The following is a 23,795-nucleotide window of genomic DNA, read 5'->3' as shown; positions in this document are numbered from 1 at the left end:
AATTTAAAGGAGTTTCTTGTCCTTTCAGTAAATCTTTTGTACAATACATAGAAAACTATGTAATAAGCCTGTTCTTTGAATAGGTTTTTGTGTGATTGTTTTGACTAGTATATTTTTAAAGCTTATGGCAAAATAAATTTTACTCTGTACTCATTTTCTTTCACTTCTCTTTGTAAAGAGTAACAATTGGAATTAATGTTGTCTTATAGGATTTTTAAGAGCTTTGGGATAAATCATCTGCTTTAGTTAAAAGCCTACAGGAGGGAAAAAGTTTATTGGAAACTGTGCAGCTCCACCAGGTTGAGGTCCCAAGCCCTAATCCTTGGGATGGAGGAATTGGTGGGCCTGCAGAGGAGCTGGGGGCATGGATGTTCCGAGCGCACAGGGAAATCCTGTGGTACACAAAACATCTCCACAGAAGATCATCATCTCCTTTAACTCTCTTCCATGGGGCTAGTGACCTACTTTCCTTCTCACTGTCTTGCAGCATAGCTTGTTAGCACATGTGGCAGAGCCTGTGCTCACCTCTACGCTGATCCTATGAAAGGTGAGGAAGTGTGGGAGTTATTACTGAAACTAAGTATCAGAGGGGTAGCTGTGTTAGTCTGAATCTGTAAAAAAGCAACAGAGGGTCCTGTGTCACCTTTAAGACTAACAGAAGACTTCTGTTAATCTTAAAGGTGCCACAGGACCCTCTGTTGCTTTTTACTGAAACTAAGTAATTTTCTTATCATCTGAACTGAGGGAAATACTTAGTTTACAGTTACGTATTACTAGTAACACAGCTAAGGAAATGTTTTAAAAATTATTTTTAACCTGACAATGTCTCTTTTAAAAGTGTTTGTGTGATGCTTTCTTAATTGTGTTGTAAAATTAGGCTAGGAAAATATCTGCGCCAGTGTTAGTTGGGCAGCAAGATAATGGGGTTGTCCTAATTTTGATCTGTGCTCTCATTCTCTCAGAATGAAAGAAAAATAATAATTTTCTGTTTCTTTAGTTTGTTTACTTTATGTAGTTTAACAGCTCTTTGTAAACTCAGTCTCATCTTTTCTGCTGAAAACTTGTCTCTCCTGAAGAGTGAATCAGTTTCCCCTTTTGATTGTCTGATTTTGTCCCCCCCCCCCCCACCACACACTCAGAGAAACAAGGGAGAGAAAAACATTTTTTTTAAAAATGGAAAAATTTGATTTTAAAATCACAAAAATTGGCAAGGGACGCAGGGACCAGTGTAGTACTTAGAATGTTTTTAACTTATTTGTTGAAAATTACTAGATTTCCAGTTTACAATGTCTCTTTATCGAGTATTGGTCTGCATTTTAGCTTATTTCAGTACCAGTAATAAAAGTCCTATGTTAAGAGGTCATAACAGGTGTAACAAGGCTGGCATCTCAAGGAAATGAGCAAGTGTGTTGCCTTGCTTCTAGAAGGAAAAATTCAACTACACTGGAATTTATTTTTATATAACCTTGTCCATAAAAAGTATCACAGAACTCTTTATAATACAGAGGTAGATCAGAATGCTTTATAGCGATCAGTACAGGGCAGAATGGATAGAAGAGATAAAAGTATTTTATAAAACTGGAGTAGAAAGGAAATTGGGGTTATAAAAAAAATACTTAAAATAGTCTACAACTTGATAGCAGGGAAATTCCTATCCCTTCTGTTTTTTTGTTTGTTTGTTTTTGTTCACTTTCATTTTGTACAGAATACTTTACCTTGTGTTTAAATGGAACATAAATCATGACAGCTTAATTTTCTTCATTTCCTTGTGTGTGCACCAGCATCAGTGATGTCAGCATGAATGTGTGCAACACTGGGAAAAGCATGTAATGGATTTTGGAGGGTTATTTGGGCTTTATTTTTTTATTTATTTTATTTTATTTTTTTAGTTAAAGGTGAACTACAAAAACGAAAATTGCAACTACTCCCACTCACTGCTGGAATAAGTTCAGTACCATGTATGAACTGTTCAAAATAATGTATGAGTTTTCTTTCTTTTTTAGGGCTGCTGTGTATTGCTGGTTTGGGTTTGGTGTGATGCCCAGTATGTGCTATGCTGGTGAAGTCACACCTGCACCTGAAGAGCACTGAAGTCTGTTGATGGGAACAAGGTAAATCCTATTCTTGGTTTCCAGCACTATTTCTTCAGGAGTGTACATTTTGGAGTTTTTCAGTGAGGAAGAAGCCGGTGCTCTGACTAATTGGCATTCCATGACTGCTAGATGGTGTGCATCCCCACAGATATGTAGCCTGTAGAATTATTAGAGCTTTCAAGGACCAGCTATTCTGGTCTGGCTATAACTCTTAAGCAACTAATTGGTTGGTCACAATGCTCTGAACTATCGTATTTGTTTTGTGCTTTCTATAGTTTTGCTTTTAACATTTCAAAAAATTTAAGTTTGAATTGTTCTTATCTCTAAATCTGAAAATATATCAAGTGTATTTTATTGTTTTAAATTTAACTGAATATTTTAATGTCCTGCATGGGCGGGGGGGGGGGGGGTGGCATTCACAGGAAGAATTTGGGCCTTAGTGTAAGTCTGGTGTATTCTGAAGAGAAATTAACTCCAAAAGTTTAAAAGGATGTAGTTTTAATTTTTAGCTGCTAATTATTAACTTACCTCACTGTCTTAAATCAATACTATTACAGATACATTAGAATTCATGTATACCTCTTCCGACAGGGTCTATAAAAGATGCAAGAAAAACAAGTTTGTGTGTCTCAAAATGCGTCCTCTTCTTGCTAATAGTGGCTTTTATTATTATGAAAAGTGAAGGAGGAAAACATTTTTCTGGACATCTTAAAAGTAGCTTGTGGAGGTGACAAAAATGCTTTGTGTGAGGCATATTTGTGCATTTGCACTGAGACGTTGCCAGTTTCGAACTCTGAGTAGTGACACGTTGCTGAGACAGTTAAATAGCTGCACAACTGAAGATCAGGTCTTTGATCTTGTTGGAAAGAACAAAGCCAGACTATCTGAAAAACACGTTGGAACTGCAATTAGTCAACTGTGGAACTTTCAAAAGGACAAGTCCCGTCTGTTGAGGAGTATCGACTATGTAAAAAACCATTCCCAGTTTCTTACTCTTCGCATTTTAGCTGAAAACAAGATAGAATTTATGGATGATGATCTCTTGGTGGATACGCTGTACAGTGTATTGAGGTAAGCAATATAATATTAAATTCCATATAACCAATTTTAAATGAGCCCTGTAAATATAATCTTAAACATTTTATTGTTCAATTAAATAATATTGGCTTAGAAGTTAACTTTTTGTCAACTTTTCTTCTTCTTTCTTGCTTCTTCCCTATTCACAGTCAGTGACTTTTACAGCCTTCTTCCAAAACTCATGACTGTACTCCTGGCTGTCATGCAAATTGGTCTCTTTAAGGTCCGTTAATATTCAGTCCATGTAACGAGTCTTTGGCATTCCCTTTGATTGTCTTCCATCCACAATCATTGCAAGGGCCATCCTACCAATATAACTCTTGGATCTCCACCGGACAATGTAACCTAGCCTCCCTCAATTTGTCTTCAGTTAGGGAAAACCACATTTTTGCCATCTTCTCTCATTTTAGGTACAAAATTCTCAGTCACAAATGTGGTGGGTTTTTTTCAAGTTGATGGTGTCCCTTGAACTATACTTTTACATTTGGTAACCTTAATGGAGATATCTGCTAATTTGATTTTTCCAGTGAGCAACATATGTATGTTTTAAAAATGAACAAACCTGAATAATTTGAAATGTATTAGGCTAAGCTTCTTTTATTTAATTTCTTTTATATAAATATATCCTTCCAGCCATGTGCTTTAATCACAAGGCTGGAAGTAAAGAGATCTGGGTTCTATCCTGTCCTAGCTTTGCCATACTGACTGTGAGACTTTGGACAAGTCACTTGATGTCTCTGTGTCTCAGTTTCCCCATGTGTAAAATGGGAATACTTATCTACATCACAGGGGTGTTATGATGCTTAATCAATTAACATTTGTAATGCGCTGTTAGACCTTTGGCTGGAAGGTGCCATAGACATGCAAATTGTTACTGGATATAACTCTCTTACTAGAGTCTGTGTAGCTCTTTTAAAGCAAATGTTAAAAGAGTTATGCAGCTCTGCCTGGTTTGTCTTGTCTTTAATCATTATGAAGGCTCACTGTTGAGGCCCATGATTCTCTGGTAGAAGAGCTGGTTGTGGAAGCATGGAGAAGATTAGAAAGGCAAGTATTATACTATTCTACCTCCAGAGAGATGTAAATTACAAACATATTCAGCTTGAGTTTATAAATGTTCTTTCACAGGGTGCTTACTAGAGTTTTAGACATTATCTAAGTATTTTTATATCATTATTTTAAACCTCAACTATCTTTTTGGAATGTCTCCTCTTTAGAACTGGTTTTGTTTTTTTAACATAATCAAGCTTTGAATATTGATGGAGTTTTGAATTGCAGATGGCCAATGGAGGTGCTCAGATACTAAACAATAGAGGCTGTGGTATCTAGAAAAATGAGTGCAGATTTAAGATTATATTTAGATGTGTGAACACAGACACCACCGACAAAGAAAATTCAAAGTTGGCATACATACAGTTTTATATTGATAGATAAAGCAGGGTTATGCTAGTTGTCCTGCTCTTTAATGGCAGATATATCCCTCTCCTCTTCCCCATCTTAATTTAAAAAAAGACTTTTAGTATAGAACCCTAGTATTTTTCCTTCTTTGCATTTGTGTTTATTTTGAGATTGCATTTTTTGTTCCTTAGTTCCTGGCTGAATGCAGGGGCTGGCATCACTCTCTTCTGTTGTCACCAACAGGACCGAATAGCCTGTCCTAGCCTACTAGCTAAGACACACAGGCTAGTGAAAAGTGCATACTAATACTCACACCAATTGATTTTTAGATTCACTTCATCAACATTTATCCAACATGGCAGCACTTTACTGCATGATAGAATAATCTTAACCACTCCATTCGGTGGCCTTACTAAACCTAGGAACTCCTTCTGTACTTTACCAGACTGTGTACACGTGCTTCTTATCATATTTTGATATGAAAATTCATAGGTTTTTAAGCTGTTCAGAACTTTCTCCTTATGGACTTCTATTTTATTTTGGTTGAGGCATGAATGTTACTAGAGGATGACCTCTTAGGAAAGCATTTTATATGGGTCTGATTTTTGAGGGGAGGGAGGAGCAGGGAGGTTGTTTCTTAATTTTAAACTTCTGTCTACTTGCTAATTTAATTATTGTATTAGATGTTTTACCTCCATGCTTTTAGGGAAAGAAAAATAAATGATTACTGTTCAGTTTTCTTTTGTTTGATGTATCAACAGGTTTAGTCTGCCAACTCTGTCTAGGTTTGCAGTGTGTCTAAATGAACAACAGATATACTTTAGCCCTCTAATTGGCAAAATAGCTGATATTGTGAACATGAACTTGGATTCTACACAGGACATAAGGTAATTCTGGTCCAGGGAAGCTGAATAATATTAGATTCAATATGTATAGAATTATTATGCCTTGCTTATTCAAGACGTTGACTTTTTATCAACTCTTCAAATTTTGGAGGAGGCAAATAATTGTACAATGGCATAGGGTCAGTCTTCATGGATGAATCCATTCTGGGGATATTTAGATAAGTCATCTTCTGAGTCTCTTTGGGGAGAACATGTGCAAAACTTGTTCAAGAATTTACTTGATCCTTCTTAAAAGAGTAGTTTTCTACTGTGCCAATGAAAAAGAAGATATTACTGTATCCTAACTCTGAGTCTTAACTTGTCTTTTCTGAGGTTTTAGACTGGGGAGGGCAGGGGCAAAATCCAGCCCGTTTAACATTTCTGTCCAGCCTCCTCATGGTCTCCGAGTCCGGGCCGCTAAAAGTCCCACGGCGCAGCAGGGCGTTCAGGAAGGCTGCGTGCCTGCCGTGGCCCCATGCCGCTCCCAGAACCAGCTGCTGCTGGCACATCTCTGCGTGCCCCGAGAGGGGGAGGAGGCGGCTCCACACGCTGCCCTCACCTCCAGCACCTTCCTCACAGCTCCCATTGGCTGGAAACTGGCCATGGGAGCTGCAGGGGCAGTGCTTGTGGGTGCGGGCAGTGCACGGAGACCTGCTGTCCCCTTTCTCCCCCAAGGGGCGCGCAGAGAGGTGCCAGCACCAGCCAGCTGCAGCCTCTTTCGGAAGTGGCGTGGGCCATGACATGCAGGCAGCCTCCCTGAGCCCTGCTGTGCAACCCGGCCGGGAGCCACCTGTGGTAAGCGCCTCCCGACCAGAGCCTGCACCTCACACCCCCACCTGCACTCCAATCCCCTACCCCAGGTCAGAACCCCCCACACCCAGAATCCCTCCCAGACTCTGCACCCCAATACTCTGCCACAGCCCGGAGCCCCCTCCTGCACCAAACTCCCTCCCCGAGACCCACACCCCTCACCCTCTCCTGCACCCCAACACTCTGCACCAGCCCAGAGCTCCCTCCTGCATCCAAACTCCCTCCCAGACCCCGCACCTCTTTCATCAATATAGTAGAAATGTGCGGGCCATGATGACTTACGAAAATTAGTGGAGTTGCTCCTGCGAAAATTATTGTCCATCCCTGTTTTAGACTCAAATGAACAGCAGGTGATGTCTCCTGCCATGAGACTGGTAGTTTTTCTAGTAAGGAGTTGAAGCTAAATCGAATGCTAACAGCTTCTGAGAATAGTAATAACGATGCTCTCTATTTGTTTCGCATTTTTCTTCTTCAGAGTACTTTCCAAAATTTAAGTAACTAATCTTCAAAAGATCCCTTATGTTGGACAGCTTTTGTCTTCTGGACTTACTGACGTCGAGGGCAGTCGGGTTCACCAAAGGTCCACGTAGGATATGGAGAAGAGGAGGAAGCCCACCTCTCTTTCTTAGTTTTCAACTCCCTCTTGAGAATTGATTTTTTTTTCTTTAATTTTTTTAAATTTTATTTGAGCCCTAGCTTTTGCACAGTTTTTTTTTTAATCAGACATGACACAGGTTCATCCCAATCAGTTTACGTCTGCAAACGCTCTGTTTCCTTATAGCAGAAAAATCCCAACTTTTTAATGAATCCCAGCAGAACCAGAATTTTTTATCATTTTGCTATAATGGAGAAGATATTTTTTTCACCAAGCCCTACTTTTCAGGTTGGATTTTAAATAGCTCTTGAAAGAGAGAACTTCTGCAACATCCACTGTAAAGCCTTTTCCTTGTCCCTTTTCTGATTTTGTTAGTTATTTCTAAAAATGTTGTTAGGTTTTTTTAAAGCTCAGTGTGTAAGTGTAAAATCTCTTGAATGTTTTTAGGGTCCTGTTGGTTTTGATGGTCAGTATATCTGGTGTCATCTCACAGAGTTTTCAAGAACAATTAATACAAAAGGCTGAACTTCTATTGGAAACAGAGAATTGCTTCCATTTCAACAATGCCAGAAAGATGGTGCATTTTCTTCGAAATGTCAGACTAACTCACCGTCCGTTGCTGGACAAATGCAATAAGATTTTCCTTAAGAATCTCCGTCAGCTTGATCTAGAGAGCATCAGTCATATCCTTACACTATACCAGACTCTACAGTTTAACAACACTGAATTCCGATTAGTCGTTAAACAGAAGCTGACTGAAACTATTGATGATTGTATCAATCCTGTGAGTTTCACAAAATTATTTGCTGTTCTAGGGCCTATGGCAGGACCAGAGGTAAGAGAACGGTAAGTTTAGCCCTATTTACATCTTATTTATGTCTAGTGTGTGTATGCAGGTGCTCCCTCACACAAACTAGTATCTAAGACTTCAAGTATTTAAAGTCATGCAAATCTTGAGTTTTCCCCATGCTTAGTATGCTATTAAAATGGATCGTCTGGCCTGCTACTCTGTTATCCATGCACGCATGAGCAGAGAAGCAATTTTTTTCTAATTGGCATCATTTAGACTGCAAATTTGTTGTTACGTTGTGATACACTATTGTAACAATTTATCCCAAAAGCTGTTGTCTGGAAGGTGGAAGGGCAACACTGCTACATTGCCCCACCCCCATAGCTTCATTACTAAGGCTGTGGTCCTGCCCTCCAGTTGGAGTGGAAGTGGCAAGCCCCTAAGAAATCGGGACAGCAAACTGTGCCTCTTCTCTTTACACAAGAATAGCAGCACCCTTGGCCAGGTCTACACTAACCCCCTAATTCGAACTAAGGTACGCAACTTCAGCTACGTGAATAACGTAGCTGAAGTTCGAAGTACCTTAGTTCGAACTTACCTCGGTCCACGCTCGGCAGGCAGGCTACCCCGTCGACTCCGCGGTACTCCTCTCATCTAGCTGGAGTACCGCAGTCAACGGCGAGCACTTCCGGGTTCGACTTATCGCGTCCAGACAAGACGCAATAAGTCGAACCCAGAAGTTCGATCGCTCGCCGCTGAACTACCGGGTAAGTGTAGACCGACCCCTTGAGTCCCTCCTCCCCCATCTGTCCTGGAGAAGCAGGGGTTGCAGCAGGAGATCTTCCAGTACTTATCCCAGTTGCTGGGTTGTAATTGGGCGCGGGGACTGGTTCTGTCTGCTCTTCTCATGCTACACACAATCCCATGCCAGGGTGGTGGTAGTGAGAGGCCTCTGTGAGCCATCGTTTCAAGAAGTCTGCAAACTCAGGGAAACATTGGTTACATTTGGTCATGTTTTCAAACTTTTCTTTGCTATCATAAGCTAGACTTCAAATGAAAGTTGAGATTTGTGGTTTGAGCATTGACCTACTAAACCCAGGGTTGTGAGTTCAATCCTTGAGGGGGCCATTTATGGATCTGGGGCAAAAAAAATGGTCCTGCTAGTGAAGGCAGGGGACTGGACTTGATGACCTTTCAAGGTCCCTTCCAGTTCTGTGAGATAGGTATATCTCCATATATTTGGGTGTATGGGGTTGTGCCCCCTTGCAGCACCAGCCCCCCAAATGGCAGTGGTTAGTTGTGCTCGTGCAGACTTGTTGGTCCACGGTAGAGTGTTTCTGGGCCAAACTGATGCCAACATAAACTGATGCAACACCACTGGATTAAAAATCCAGTGTTCTCTATTTGAGCTGATTGTGCAAAAAAAATTAACTTTGGATTTTCATTGGCAGACTGATTTTGAATAACTTAACACTCTTGTGTCCTCTAACACCAATTTGTCAGTGCTAGATCCCCTTATAAAGAGTATAGCGGTTAACAGTGACTCACTCATAGCCTCCTTTTCAATTTATTCTTCTTACAGAAGTAGACCATTTGCTAGCTTCTAGCATCATTCCAAATCATGTGCCTACCATGTACTCTTTCATCTTTTACCCAGTTGTTTATGCTTTTTCTACCCAACTGTGCTGAGGTAGGAAATAAAAAAGTGATGGTCTTTATTTTGGAGGAGTTTGTTTCCATTATTTTCTACTATAGTTCCCATAGTACAAATCTCTTTTCCGTCCTTCAGACAAATGTGATTACTGTATTCTCCTCTATTACACAGGAGAATTGTTGGAAACTTGCAAAATGCATCTTTTCTCTTCCTTTTTAGGTTAATAGCAACTGCACTACTAATGGCGGAAGAATTTAACTGTCACGAAGTGTTGGTAGTAGTGGAAACAATGGAAAAAATGGAATGTAGAAATTCACATCTGATTCAAAAGTAATTTTTTCTAATAATAATACATTCTATTGAATTCTCTTTGTAAGCAATTTCCACTTCCTACAGAAAAATACTCAGGCATCCTCACATATGAGGCAGAATTGTGCTCAGATTTGAGGAGGGTTGGAATTGGAAGCTGATAAAGCCAGGATATACGTGCAGTGTATATATGCTATGCCGGTGTTTCTTAATTCTGTTGTCACAGCTGGATCCAAAGTGATTCAGTTGGTTCAGGATTTTTCTTAGAAATACATGTGGTCTTACCAAATTGACTTTAACATCCTTAGCTAGTTTATGAATATGAGTGAACTCTCAGGCTCTCTGATCTGTTGTACAATACAGACACACAATTCAGAATACATATATATGACAAGCTGCAGAGGCCCTGCCCTGTCTGGTGCAAAAAAGGAGCTGATAGGAACTCAGGCTCATAGGTGCTGCAGGGAGGATCAGTAACAGCAGCTGTTCCAGGAATAGTGAAGAGGAGAGTGCCTGAGAAAAGGCTGTGTCTGAACCCAGCCCTGTCTATCTGGGTTAAGAAACCTAGAACAGGAGGAATATTTTGGTATATTCTGATGTTTTGTTAAGTGTTCTGTAACAAACATGCTGATCCTGCACATTTGACTACCTGATCTGGTATTCTGCCGAATTTCTTCTCCAGTTTATTAGACTCTATTTTGAATTATTAGTTCATGTATCTGACCAAGCCAGATCCTCTCTTAGTGTAAACTGGTATAGTTTCACTGAAGTTGATGGAGCTATTCCAATTTACGCCATTCAAGTATCTGGTCCACTGATTCTTATTCTCTACATTTAACTGAAGGCAAACCAAGTAAAAGGTCAGCACATATTTTCCTTGTTAGAGCAGTAGGCAACTTCATAAGTAATCACTTATTACTTCATAGTGATTGCTGAAACCCATTAGCCTAAACAAATCTTCATAAGATTAAACAATAGAGAGGAACCTCAGAGCAAAGCCAGAGGTCTGACCACCACAGTCCTTACATTATAGAGATAATACAGGACTAACACCAACCAGTTGCCACTCCCTAAGGCTCCGATTCTACAATTCATTATGCGCAGATGGACTGCTGCATCTGTACAGAGCTTCATTGAAGTCAGTTGGGCTTCATGTGGATGTTGCAGTCCACCCACGCAGAACAAATTGTAGGATCTTAGGTGTTGTCTAAATGATGTCTTGTTCATGATGTAAGAAGTTCCTCTGTGATGTTTTTCCACAAAATTATAATGAAGGAATTTATTCTTATTTTTCGCATTGGTTTCAGAATTGCTTCTCTTCTACATAAGTACTTGGATAAGTACAAGCCCCTAGAGTTGGCAAAAATAACGCAAGCCTTGCTGCTGCTGCATTGCCATAATGCAAAGCTTTACACCAAATTAAGAGGATTGGTAGTTGGGTGCGTATTCTTTTTGTAAATATAACTGTTGATTATTACACTAAACTATTGTTACTTCACAATTATGTACAGCTTGTTAGAGCTTAATGTTTTACTAAAAAATAAACTGTTGTAACAATTCAAGTCTAAAAAAGCACATGAACTTTAGGATGGGAAGTGAATGTGGTCTAGACTCTAGCCATAGTAGTGATCTATGTAATAAATATGCTCTCCATAAAATATAAGAATGGGCAAGGAGTCTTCTTACACTGGAACACTAGAATAGGGGGCATTCCAGCAAGATCATTGACAGCTGCTACGTTGATTTTATTAGTGTTTGTAGGAAGAGATGATGGAAAAGGGCATTTCTGCCTGGAGAAATGCCTAAAAATAATCCATTTGTGAGAAGTAGGGACTCAGGTGTCAGCCCAAATGAAAAAGAAAGGAACACAAATGAGTGTATTCTTCTTTAACTGGGGAACCTCATGCGCTTGGCCAAGTTGCTGGGCCATAGTTAACCCAAACAAAGCTAAGGGGGTTTAATGACTCTTAATAGTTCATGTTGGGGGACTATTGTTCCATTGACGAGGAGACCCTTTTAGGAGCCACAGAAGAGGAGCTCTCCCACAATGGCCCTTCTGTGGGGGAAGGAGCTCAGTCTGAATGGCTTGTTGGGGATGAGGGTGTCTCTGCGTCCCTAACACACTGCCCAAGGTGCCTCTTGGGAAGGCTGGGGAAAGGTTGATTTGGCAAACCCGGAATGCCTGTAGAATCTCACAATCCAAAAGCTTTCTCTTTCTTCTCCTGCAATGTTGATACAGATGAGGTATCCCAGGCAAAGGATGTGTTAATTCCTGACAAGGGGCTTTTTTTCCCCAGAGGACCCAGCAGGCAGGAAGATAAAATCTGCCCTTAGAAGGGAAGTCTAAGTTTCATCAGCATCCCTTAGAGCCTCATTGACTGAATTAGCTTCTCTGTGCCTTCCTCCCTCTTCCACTACTAGGAAGAATGATTCAGAAGATAGAGGAGAAGGGACTATCCTGGTCATCGTCATCCCAGACTGATAAAGAAGGCTGTGGTACTCAGACGTAGTATAGCTGTTGCAAATGTGTCTTCTCTGTCTCCTCAAGTAGGCAGGATCTCCTCTCTAAGGGGCTGCCCTTGCATCTCAGGCAAGACTATTTGAGCCTGACAGTTTTACATCTGAGTGGCAAGTCTGAGATATTTCTCTTACATAATATGGCTAGGAGCTTCTCTATAAAGCCTTCCGCCTTCTTGGTCTATGCAGCTGTTTGGACAGAATTCTTCTACTAGTATCAAGATAGAAAGAGCAACCCTAAAAACTGAGGCATCCCAGCTTATCTGAATTTCTTATAGGATGGTTTCAATTTCACATTCCAAGAAAATAAAATGTATCTGATGACTTCATTTTCTCTGATTAACACTCTACCTCTCTCCTTCCTTCAGCATGTAGCTTAGTCCCATTACCTCAGCTTCCTCTTAGATCCTCTGCAATATGGCTTCCACTATTTCCACACCAGGGAGATGGCTCTAGTGACCTCCCATTGATCAGTTTGAGAGCTTCTTTTCTGTTCACTTTTCATAATCTGCTTGTATTTAAATAGTGCTTCCTGTTCTCTGCTCCTTAGGCTTTCATGCCTCTGTTTTCACCTGCTCTGGTTCAGGTGATTCTATAGTGGTAGTTTGGTGACACACATTATTAGTGAGTAAAGTGGCAGGAAAATGTTGGTCTCGCAATGAATAAGACAGTAGTAGTCCATGCTTTGAACTTTTATCACATTGTTGTCATTATTGCAAACTTATGAAATGTAGATGGCTAATGTGGTTAATGTTTTGTTTTTCAAATATAATTTATATTTACATAATTTATTTGCTATTTTTATCCATAAATTATATTACTCAGTACTGATGGTTTTGTTTCTTTCCCCTTTCTTCTAGCTACTTACAAGTTAATGTTGTACCCCGTGACATTTCTATGCTAACTCGTATTCTGTCCATGCTTCCTTCTTCTCAAGTGGATGAAGTAGTGATTAACAGAGTTGATGCAGTTTTGTCTCAGTGCAAATTAAATGATTTGAATAGCTTTGCTACAGCTCTTGTCAGATGGGTTCGTCGTGATCAGTCACGTCATCAAAGCACTTCTGGACCAAGTGCAAAGCTTCTGGAAAAATTAAGTAACTGCGGATATCAGAGGCTTCAAAAAGCCAGTGACTTGGATCTGTTGCTGGAAGAATGTAGATATTTATCTGGAGAATGGTTTGAAGAAATACTTGTTGAAGAAACAGTGAATACTTGTCAGCGCTTGATGGACCAAATTACATGGATGAATGTACAAGAATTATCAACTTTTCTCCTCAAAACAAACTACCGCTGTACTCCATTACTTGATAGAATAGCTTCTGTGGCAGTTCAACATATAAACAAGGTATTGATGATACTTCAGGTGTTACTATAATTTTAGTGTGTCAGATGATATATGTTCACTTTTAGAAGTTTGGCTCCTGATGGTATGATCACATGTGCTGCCTTTTTCCTATAATATTTTTATTACAGTGCAGTGAGTGTTCTTTCTCCTCTTCCAACTGCTTTGTAAATTATTGTAAATCATTGTAAGTAATGTCTAGAAAGCATCAGATTACCATAATGGTGGGAATGGGATTAAAGATACAGGGAACCACTGTTTTCAGACCTGTTAATTGGCAGTTCTAGAGATTTATTCTACTTCAGGGGTGAAATAGAGGAGGTTTTGAATGAAAATTTTCCTGAAACAGGTATCATCCTTTCTAAGAGGACAGATGAGTTAGTCTTCTTTTCAACTGAGTTGTCAATACAGTATCTTCTGAGGAGAGACTGACAGTTTTAAACCTATTGTATTTATTAGTTTGTGGTACTAAGATGAAACTACAAGATTTTAGACAATGAAGTTGGGCATGTCTCTGATTTTGGAAAGAAGAGAATAATGTTTATATTGCTATAAATATCTGCTCCTACTTTTGCTCTGATGCAGAGACTTTGATTTTAATACTTCAAAATATTATTCATCAGTTTGGTATATTTTAAAATATTTGTATACTGTAAAATCTGAGGAGCAAAGGAAATCATTCGAATTTAAAAGTAGTCCATGTACTCTAGGTCTTCTGCTTCTGAATTAGTTACAAACCTCTCCGTTACAATGCAACATCAGACTGTATTGAAATTGATTCTTTTTCACTCTTGAAATGGTTATTTTAAAATTTCTTATCCAGATCCATCCTTCTGGAATGTATGCTATTCTCCGCACCTTCACTGTTCTGAATTATGATCCTCCTCAAAGTGAAGAGTTCTTTGAGACTTGCATCCAACATTGTAGCTCTCACTTAGGTAAGTGATGCTAGGTAATATAGACTCTGAATTGTGTCAGTTACTGTTTTTCCAGGGCACAAATTTAGGTACACTTGAGAGAAATGGGAATTGGATGGCTATTGAAACATACGGATTAATTTTCTTTTCTTTTTCTAAGTAATGTTCTGCAGAATTAATTGTGTGTTTCCATGGGAGTTCACAGCCTTATTTCACACTTCAGAAATTGCTGTTGCTATGGGACTAAGAATATATCTTGAATTGTTGTACAAAGAAAGTGAGAATTTAAACTAGCTGATTGTCATGTGGGTAAATGGAAAATCCTTTCAAAATAATTAATGTGGCCTCTCCTAAAGGGATTGGAATCAGGCTCTTAATTATTTGGGGGAGAGGTAGATCTTGTGGTTGATTACCAGAAGATGGTGAGTCAGGAACAGATGAACAAAAACCGATTTCTTGGCTGATAGTATAGTTTGAGAGTTGTATGAAAGATTGCTATGTAATATAGTACCTTGCTATTACTTCTTCTAAGACTGGTCATTTTCTTCCTGCAGAGAATATGCCATAATTAGGCCAAGTTTTTGTGGAGTAGGAGAGGCACAGTTCCACTTGGCTGGTGTGATAAGCCTTGCTACAAGGAACAATATATTTTACAACATAAACTGAAATTTACTGTGTTAGAGTTTTACAGCCCTCATTGGGAAAATTGGCAAAGCAGTGGGCGTGTATTTAACTCCAGTTGATAGTAATGGGAGTCAGGCATGTTAATGGAAGGAAGAATAGAGCTCATTAGACAATTTTCATTAGACTTTTTAACAAATGTTATGTAATATATCCATATAAATATATGTTTTGTTTTTTAAAGATTGTTTTGAGCCTCACATCCTAGTGCTGCTTGGTTATTCCTTGGCTGTTGCTGAGTATTTTCCTCCAGCCCTGATCAACGCAATATTTAATGTTGATTTCCTAGCCAAACTGGATGCCCAGCTTGAAAGTAGGTATTTATCCCTCATTTTCTTATTATGCTTTTTATAAAGACTGTAAAGCTTTGAAATATCTTTTACACTGTAAACGATCCCAAATCAGTAATCAAGTACATGTGTAGATTTAAAAATGACAAATACTGTTACATTGAAACTCTAGTAACCACAGTCTCTTCCTCCTTTTACTTAAGGCCCGCTTTGAGACATGCTGAGCTCGTCCTGTGCAAGGGCGTTTAGCACCTCTCAGGATCAAGCTTTTTAGATACTAAATCCTAAGTTTCTATTTCCTCTGCAAAATCTTATTACATAGGCACTTGAGCAGGACAGGAAGTGCTGTTTTCTGCTCTTATGTCATGATGTTGTTGGTTGAGGTAGGGAAAACATGGACTCCTGTCTTGGCAAGTCAGTAAAGGAGGAGTGTCTTTTCAAATATTTTCTCTTAAAATGAAAATATACTTGAAATTGAAGTCTTCATCCCATCTGCTCAACCAGCTGGCAAATCTGCCAACCAGCAAACCGGCTCTGCCATGTATCAGAGTGAGTTTGATACTACTAAGAATGCAATAGTTTGGGGAGATGTTTTATATTTTAATCAACCTGCTAAATTGTACCATAGTTAGTTATGTAGTTATAAATTTCTATTTTTACCTTTGTGCTCCTTCCCCTACTATCTCTGTTGGTTTGCTACACACACTTGTTGTGTCTTGTCTAAAGTTAGGCCCTGATCCTGCAAAGAATGATTGTTTCACAACACCTAGTTAAAGTGTCTGTGTTATGTAAGGAAACACTGAATTTTATAAACTTTTGTTCTTCAAAAGTTCTTAGCCTTTTAGTCTAACATCTAGTTTGTAACCAGTTATAAACTTTGGAAATTAAATTATTTTGCTTACTTTTGTCTGATTTAACTAATTTAATTATGTAGGGTGTGGCACAAAATGGTGTGGTAGATAAGTATACTACTATAGATATAGAAATACTTTTAAATAATTGAGTCTTCCTGGAAGACACCTTCACAAATACAACTTGATTCAGGTGATGGTTGGAATGCTTGGTGGGAAGAAGTAGTGACATCAGTGTACTGGTTTTAAAAGACATAGTTGGAATCTGAGCATCATCAAGGATTTTGTTTAGGGTTTGTTTGCAGTTAGCTTGTCCTCATATTAGCGCTGAAATAACATTTTCAGAGTGGTTATTCATTTCCCATACTCAGTATCTGTTTTGAAATAAATTACATTACTGCAGGAATCTTATAAGAATACTGTCACATGCATAGCTCAGGAAGTTGTGTGGCGGTTTTGTCCACAACAGAAGACTCCCCCCAGACTTCCTCCCTCTGTAACCAAAGGGATGAGCACTAGTTCCAAACTTTGATTCCGTTCCCCCAGACACATTTTGCTACAACTAGGCTGCTGGGCTGGCCCCCTGCCATTTAGTTAAGAGCTGATGGGTAGGAAATTCAGAAGAGATGTTTTGAATGGCTGCATTTTTCTAATTCCTTATTGTTGAATAAAAAGAGAAGGAAAAAATTCCAGTTAAGAGATTTCCATATTCTTTGTAAGATTCTGAACTTAAGTGCATTAATGTGCACTGCTAGCTAAAAGGCTATTTCTCCATTAATTAAGTAGCCATTTTGAGTGCCCCTCCAGACTTCCTGTGTTCTAGCTGACTTTTTAAATTCAGTCCCGTCAGATACCTTGAATTGGAAGGTCCGGTTACGCCTGATGGAATTGAACAGAGCTGTGTGTCTGGAATGCCCTGAGTTTCAGATCCCTTGGTTTCATGAGCGCTATTGTCAGCAGATGCAGCGTAAAGGTCAGTATTTTAGGAGAGGCAATGCCATTATTGTTCTTAGTTATGGAGGACCAACAGTTCGGTAGGTGCTACATTTCTTCAAGCATTTTAATGGGGTTATTTATTAGCATTCTATAAAAGCTGATAACTGAATGTAATACTTAGCATAAAAAGAAGTCAGATGAAACCTTAAAAACAGATGTCCTATCTGTCCTGCATTGATGTGAAAATATCCTGTGGCAGTACCTGTAAAAAAGTAAGGGTTTACTCCAGAGTCCTTGGGCAAAATTTGCCCTCCCCCTTACCTTGTTGTGGTATGTGCCATTGATGCACCTGGCTGCCAGTCTTCTTCTCAGAGGTGGTGGAGCTCTGTGTAGGTTGTGAAAGGTTAGCTTACAAAAGTAAAACAACATCATTAGTGTTCTACAGAAATGCTTTAATCCCAGTTTTGTCTGTTTTCAGATATCTAGTGTAACAATTGCAGTTTTCTGTTTACTGTGACACTATTTTTATTTCAAGACTGCAGGCCTGTATGTTGGTGCACTAATTTGTCCATTTTGTTTTTGTAGGCAATCGCAGCACAAATACAGCGCAACAGCAGATTCGTAGAATGCTGGGGGAGATCTTGGGAGGAAGCCAGTATGCAAAAGTATCTGTTCTCACGCCTTACTACTATGGAATAGGTGGGTGGTTAACCAGGTTGGTGGAAATAGCCTTGGATCCACAAGTCCACACTTAATTCCTGTAGGGGTTATTATAGACCTGAGTCTTCTCCCTAACTCCATTGCTATATATCTTTGGAGCATCTGAGCATTGGGCCCAAATGTGTAAGTATAATAAGCCATCAAACAGAATGTTGCTATTTTGGAAACTGGATACAAAGTGGGTCTGGAAAAAAAGCCCCACAACTCACTTTACCCTATATAATACAAATAATATTTGATAACTCCAGTGATAACGGTAACTTAGTTTTTCTTAAAATAAATGTTCTAGATATTAAATCAGATCCATTTTCCTCCTATATTGATTAGTGTACTGGGTTATTGCATTTTCTTAGATTTTGAATTCATTCTGGATAAAAACAAAAAGCCTCTTCCCTATATGGATCAGAGTATAGTTTTGGCTGACTTAGTGCAGTGGGGACCAGACATCCAGCTCCTGGGGAAGAAGGGGCTTCCACCGGGAGCACAGAGGTTAGTACATGGGTTTCTATACATTAGATTTTGCTAAGTAGATGAACCAAGTTTGTATATTCTGGCTTTTTCTTACCCTTCATGCTGGCTGTGGCTTCGCTTTTTAATATACACATCACACCTCCTGTGACTAGGAGTGGTATTGAGTGCAAGGCAGGAGGGACAGCTGTTCTTTGTGAACGCCTAATATCAGTATGGCCTCAACTCTTACTTGGAAAGTGGGAAATCAAAGCCTCTTTGATCATTTGTAGGTGCGCTGAATGGCTGTGATGCAGAATTTTAGCAATACAGCCCTGACTTCTCAAAGCCTGTTGCTTTGCAGACCTCCTGCAACTGCTGTTGAACCTAGTGAAGTTGCAGGTGTGGAGAACCTAAAAGGATGAGGGCCTTACCCTCTGTGCCTTAGCATCCCCCCTGTAAAATGCAGATACAACTCACTCAGAAGACAGCGCCAGGCTTTGGAGGGTTAAGGATTGTAGATGAGCTTTAGGATTCTCAGATGTAAAGGACAAAAAGGGTATACAGTTTTAAAGTGTACAGTGCTTGGCTCAAAAAAGTCAGCCTTTACCAACAGGTACCACAGCAGTATCTGAGATGCTAAACCTTTGCCTTCTGCTGGCTTTGTTCAGATACAGGCACATGATAACTGTTAATAAACACTGACTTTTCAATGGCAACAACACACTCTAATTAGAAGTTGCTTCCAAAAAATGTGCATGTGCTCCCATTGCGTGAACACACCTGGCATGTTCTACATCTACGTGATTTGATAATGGTAAAGCTGCTAAGCTAGAAGGGCTTTTCCATCAGTAGCATTTTATTCTAAATGCAGCAACACATTTGCTCCTGAGTTTGAGCAGTTGATATTACATCTGTGCTGCATTGGTTGCCTTTCTAAAGGTAGACTGGTTTCAAGTTGGCTGCTTTTTAAAGTCCTTCATGCCTATATTTAAGGCTTCCTCTCTGAACTTTGTCTTTAGCAGTGTTTGTGCTGACAACTGCCTTTCAGGGATATTTTTATTATTCTGTGTGTGCAAATCAGGTATTTGCTTATACAAATCAGTAGTTAGATGCACAAAAATTATGTAGGGAGATGCAACAAAAGTGTCTACCTTGAAAACATTGGTTTGGCTGTTTTTTCTGTTTTGCAGCTACCCAGACGTGTAAAAGGGAAAAGCTTTTGGGAACCATTTTGAGTTCATATTTGTCTAGATAAATATGAAGAAAATTGAGTCTTGACTTAAAGAATGAGTTTAATTTTCTTTAAATTTTTAAACCTTAGTTTTCAGGTTAATCTAATGGTAGTCTGACTACAACTATTATAATTGAATAGGGGGATCACTAATAGACATCCTACTAATATTTGAAAGTAACTATTTTGTTTGTTAGCAGAATTGCTGTGGAGTTTCTGGATTCTAAAGCTTTTTGCAAAAATTCATGTCAGCTCAATGGAGAAATTGCAATGAAAAAAAGACACCTGGAAATTTTGGGGTACCAGGTGGTTCAGGTATGGTGCACACAATCTGTTATATCAATACCTTATATTTGGACTGGTGTGTACAATGGAATCCTCTAAGCTCTCCCCTTCAAAAACTTTATACAGTTTCTCTTTAACAGGAAAGGGCATATGTGGCAGAATGCTCTCCTGTATTTGCAGGGCATTCTCCAGGCTCTGTAATGTTGTTGGGGAAAGACAGTATTTTTCCCTACCAGGAGGAAATAGCTATGGAAAGTGTGTCGTCTAGTTCCTGTTCACTAGGAACCGCTGCAGCAAAACAAGTCAAATGATCTTGTATACCTTTCCTCCACTATAGCATAGTGGCTGCTTTGCCTCTGCCGCTCAAACAGAGGAGGTGAGGGACGTGTTAATCCTTGGTAGATTGCCGCATTCTGAAAGGAATGCCGGACTGGAACCACCTTTAAGTGGAGAGAAGCTCCATTTAAAAGGAGTGAAAGTCCATTGAAATGCACTGTATCAATTTGGGAATTTTGCTCCACTTCAGTTCAAGTGGGGGCTTTCTACACTAGGACCCCCTAATTCTCCACTAGTGCAGCTCCAGCAGTGGAAGCTGTGGGATAGACAGGGCATGGACACTTACCACTGTGGTGTCTAGCCCAGACATAGTGGTAAAAACACATGTCCTGCCTAAGCTACTGCTTCCACTGTTGCTACAAGTGGTGGAGCTTCCCCAATGGAGGATTAGAGATCTAGATTTATTATTCCTTCAACCCAGCGTAGACATACCCTAGAAGCAGAGCTTCACTATAAGCAGGTTCCACTCTAACTCTTGCTTCATCTACTGTAATTTGAAACAGAATCCCTTCCATGTGACTCACAGTTTTGTTCTTCAGACAGCTTGAATACCCTTAATTTTCTCCCTCTGGTATTCTTCTGATACTATATGTTACACAACTTTTATCATGTCATTTCCTGGCTGAGGGAGTTTTTAAAATGTTAGGGTCAGATCCTCAGCTGGTGTAAATTGCCAGTTTATATCAGTGGAGGATTTAGTCCTTAATTAGAGGTATTTTGAAATTCTGACAGGAAATGACGACATGATGGTGGAGCTATGCCATCTTAGTCCACCTGAGCATCTGGTCCTTCATCTCCACTATTATTATTCTATGAAAGCAAGGTGACTGTTACCAGGCAAATACATTTAGCGTTAAGAAATTCCTAATATTAAAAATGAAGCATAGCCCATTAAAAGGCTACATCTCCTATAACAATCTTTAACCTTACATATCTTAAAATGGAGAGCACAGGGCTTAAATAAAAGGTGCCACATATTGAGTATGTGTATCTACTGTGACACTGTAACAAGAAGAAATGTTAACAGTAAGTTACTGTGCAAACTCTGTCTTACAGATTCCTCACTTTGAATGGAATTCCATGGAGCTGTCATCAAAAGATGCATGGATGGAGTATCTGAAAAAGAGTATATTTGAAACAAAGTAATATAGAAGAGACAATCATGAATGTATATTTTCATATAAACATTTAACTTGATCATGTAACATTAAATATTTTTTAACCTTAAGACATTTATTCTCCATTGAAATCTCTTTATAGGCCACGCTGAATAAGCCTAGGCACTGGGAATCAAGAGATTGGAGACGTAATCCTGAGTTTATCAATGACTTGGCTGGTTGCAAAGGTCTAAAAAGGGGATAAAGAAACTTGAATTTTACATTATCACCAAGTTATAGCTAGTTAAGGCTTGCAACCAACTGGGACTATGGCAGCTGGACCATAAAATGACACTACCACCTCCTCAGAAGGGACTGGGGAGGACACACAGAATTTATCAAACAAAAATTTGGAAATATTATTGCAGAAATAGCAGTAAATCCTTTAGAAATGAGGGATGCTCTTTGGTGTGTGACAAAATGGATAACAAGAAGTGAATGCAGAATCTCACTAGCAGCACAGAAACATTGGGAATGCAAGAATCCTAACCAAACGTATTAAAGCAGGCTTTCTTGGCCATACTGCAGCTATTTGGTACCGGTCCATCAAAGTGGCAGTAAACTTAGAAGCTAATGAGGATTTTCATCTGGGGTGGGGAATCCTGGGCCTTTGGTGTAGGGAGTGTGGCTGGGGCCTCCCTGAATATTTCTTGGGCCCCAAAAAGTAAACTAGTCCAAAGGTGTGGCAGCCAATCAATCTGCACTACACTGCACACTGTTCACATGCAACTCATGATGTGGCGGTAAAACTAGTGACAGAACAAATAACATTAAAGGATTTCCAAAATGGGAGGTGGGGGCAGGGAAAGCTAAAAGACTTTACTCTAAGAGTACTGTAGGCCTACCTGAAGGATTTTGCTAGAGGTTGGGATTGCACATGGCTCATTTGCACAGAAGCTCTCATTGGACCAGCCCATTGGTAATAAAATTACATACAAATTAAAGAGAAAACAGTGCAGAAGTTAAAGGTGAATTATATTTGAGAGACTGGTGGAAGACAGCAAAGACCTTCCAAGACTAATATGAGTATCTGGTATTGCATGGCACAGCTTGCAGCCAAACTTAACTTCAAATATGAGTAAGGTAACTTCTCCACTTAGAAGGAGAGTACACATTATTCAATATGGTTAAATTTGAGATGAGATTATGAGACCTCAGTGTCCTAAAGAACAGCACTGCCTTACTTTAATGGAGGATTTTGGGGTTACTTTTCTTACTTATTTTCCAAAATATAGAATGGCATTTCTATAAGTGAGGGAGAGGCTTTCCAGTGCACCAGAGGGCAAAACTGAAAACTTAGGTAGAGTATCAGGATGGCCCTCCTGATAGTGAAATCTCTAATACTCTCTTGAAACTGGTGGGGGAAGAGGTAGCACCATGCCTACCTGAGGTCAGGCTTTTTAGGGACTTCCCCAAACTATCTCCAGAGTAACAAGACTTCCATTAGTCGGACAAGCACTCAGGCTTGTTGAAAAAACCTAAGACAATGAGATGCAGGAGAAGAGAACAGAACAGACAAGACAGTATTTGTTGGAGACAGATATTGGTGTTGTGAAGCAATACTATGCAAAAGCAACCTCTTTTTCAGGAGCAATTTTCTTTATGACTGCCTCGTCATTAGGGCTCCTCCGAGAGGTGGGCTGCTCTTTTAACAGAAACTTTTTCCCAGCATGCCTTTCTGGTACTTTCCCTTTAAATCTGGCAGGGGCAGGCTCCTACAACTCTAAACTAGCCATCTTGCAAGTGGCTACTACTTCTCCCTTTACTAGTCAGTAAGTATTAACTTCTATTATACTTGACGCTATCTTCTCAGGACTGAGGAAAAAAACTTATAACCTGCAAGGGCAAGGTCCTCCTCTCCCATGTGAATATGTGGGGCTGTGTTTACTCTCACCTGTGGAAGACTGGGTGGGTGCTTCTCCTCCTATGGCCATGGGACTCCTGATCAAGCTGACAGGCATTGCAAGTGCTGTGGATTGCTCTTCTACTGCAGAGTGTGAAAGTAGCACTGTATAGGAGGACTACACCTTGTAGACAGGGTCCTGGGGACTCCACAAACTGTGCACTTCATTTTGTTCCTCCTGCAAAGCAAAACATCCAAAAACTATCAAAGCTATTAAAGGCAGAAGAACTGAATGTGAGGAAACCTAGGTTAGGCTGCAGTAAAATGGAGCAAAAAGCTGTGAACTAGTCAGAAGTCATGTGCATGGACTCTTGCTTTCCTACAGGCAGATTTCAGGTTATTGCGGGGATGGGGGTGTAAGAAAGGAAGTTGAGCTTGTGGCAGAAAATGGGTAATGTGTTCCTCAGCACACCTGATGGCCTCTTACCTGGCTTGCATGTGAGAGAAGCTGAACATAACTGCTCTGCAGCAATTAGGTTTTTCATTATCATAGTAAAGGGACTGGCACACAGATCTTGTGTCCATGCTGATAAATGTTCATAAGTTACACAAGGCTGGGTTCTGTGC

The 23,795-nt window shown here is 39.7% G+C and overlaps 1 protein-coding gene across 9 annotated transcripts in view; it reads left to right on the top strand.

Moving 5' to 3' along the window:
• The window catches only part of FASTKD1 (FAST kinase domains 1), a 31,370-nt gene extending 9,974 nt beyond the window's left edge, over nt 1-21,396 (top strand). For 3 of the 9 annotated variants that reach the window (XM_024114819.3, XM_005290413.4, XM_065560728.1), the window contains exons 2-17: nt 488-547; nt 2,004-2,111; nt 2,685-3,164; nt 4,149-4,217; nt 5,330-5,455; nt 7,305-7,703; nt 9,521-9,631; nt 10,918-11,049; nt 12,988-13,474; nt 14,295-14,409; nt 15,254-15,382; nt 17,052-17,183; nt 17,732-17,845; nt 18,220-18,355; nt 19,748-19,862; nt 21,225-21,396. In XM_024114819.3, the coding sequence (XP_023970587.2) occupies nt 2,830-3,164; nt 4,149-4,217; nt 5,330-5,455; nt 7,305-7,703; nt 9,521-9,631; nt 10,918-11,049; nt 12,988-13,474; nt 14,295-14,409; nt 15,254-15,382; nt 17,052-17,183; nt 17,732-17,845; nt 18,220-18,355; nt 19,748-19,862; nt 21,225-21,314 (2,490 nt within the window). In that variant the 5' untranslated portion in view covers nt 488-547; nt 2,004-2,111; nt 2,685-2,829 and the 3' untranslated portion in view covers nt 21,315-21,396. Of the gene's footprint in view, nt 1-209; nt 548-2,003; nt 2,112-2,684; nt 3,165-4,148; nt 4,218-5,329; nt 5,456-7,304; nt 7,704-9,520; nt 9,632-10,917; nt 11,050-12,987; nt 13,475-14,294; nt 14,410-15,253; nt 15,383-17,051; nt 17,184-17,731; nt 17,846-18,219; nt 18,356-19,747; nt 19,863-21,224 lie in introns of all 9 variants that reach the window. The other 6 variants (XM_008178419.4, XM_008178418.4, XM_042860767.2 and 3 more) reach the window with 4 other exon arrangements.
• Nucleotides 21,397-23,795: the final 2,399 nt, after the last annotated feature.

Source organism: Chrysemys picta, chromosome 11 (assembly GCF_011386835.1).
Source record: "Chrysemys picta bellii isolate R12L10 chromosome 11, ASM1138683v2, whole genome shotgun sequence".
NCBI lineage: Eukaryota > Metazoa > Chordata > Testudines > Emydidae > Chrysemys > Chrysemys picta.
This window is presented reverse-complemented; position numbering and strand designations above follow the sequence as displayed.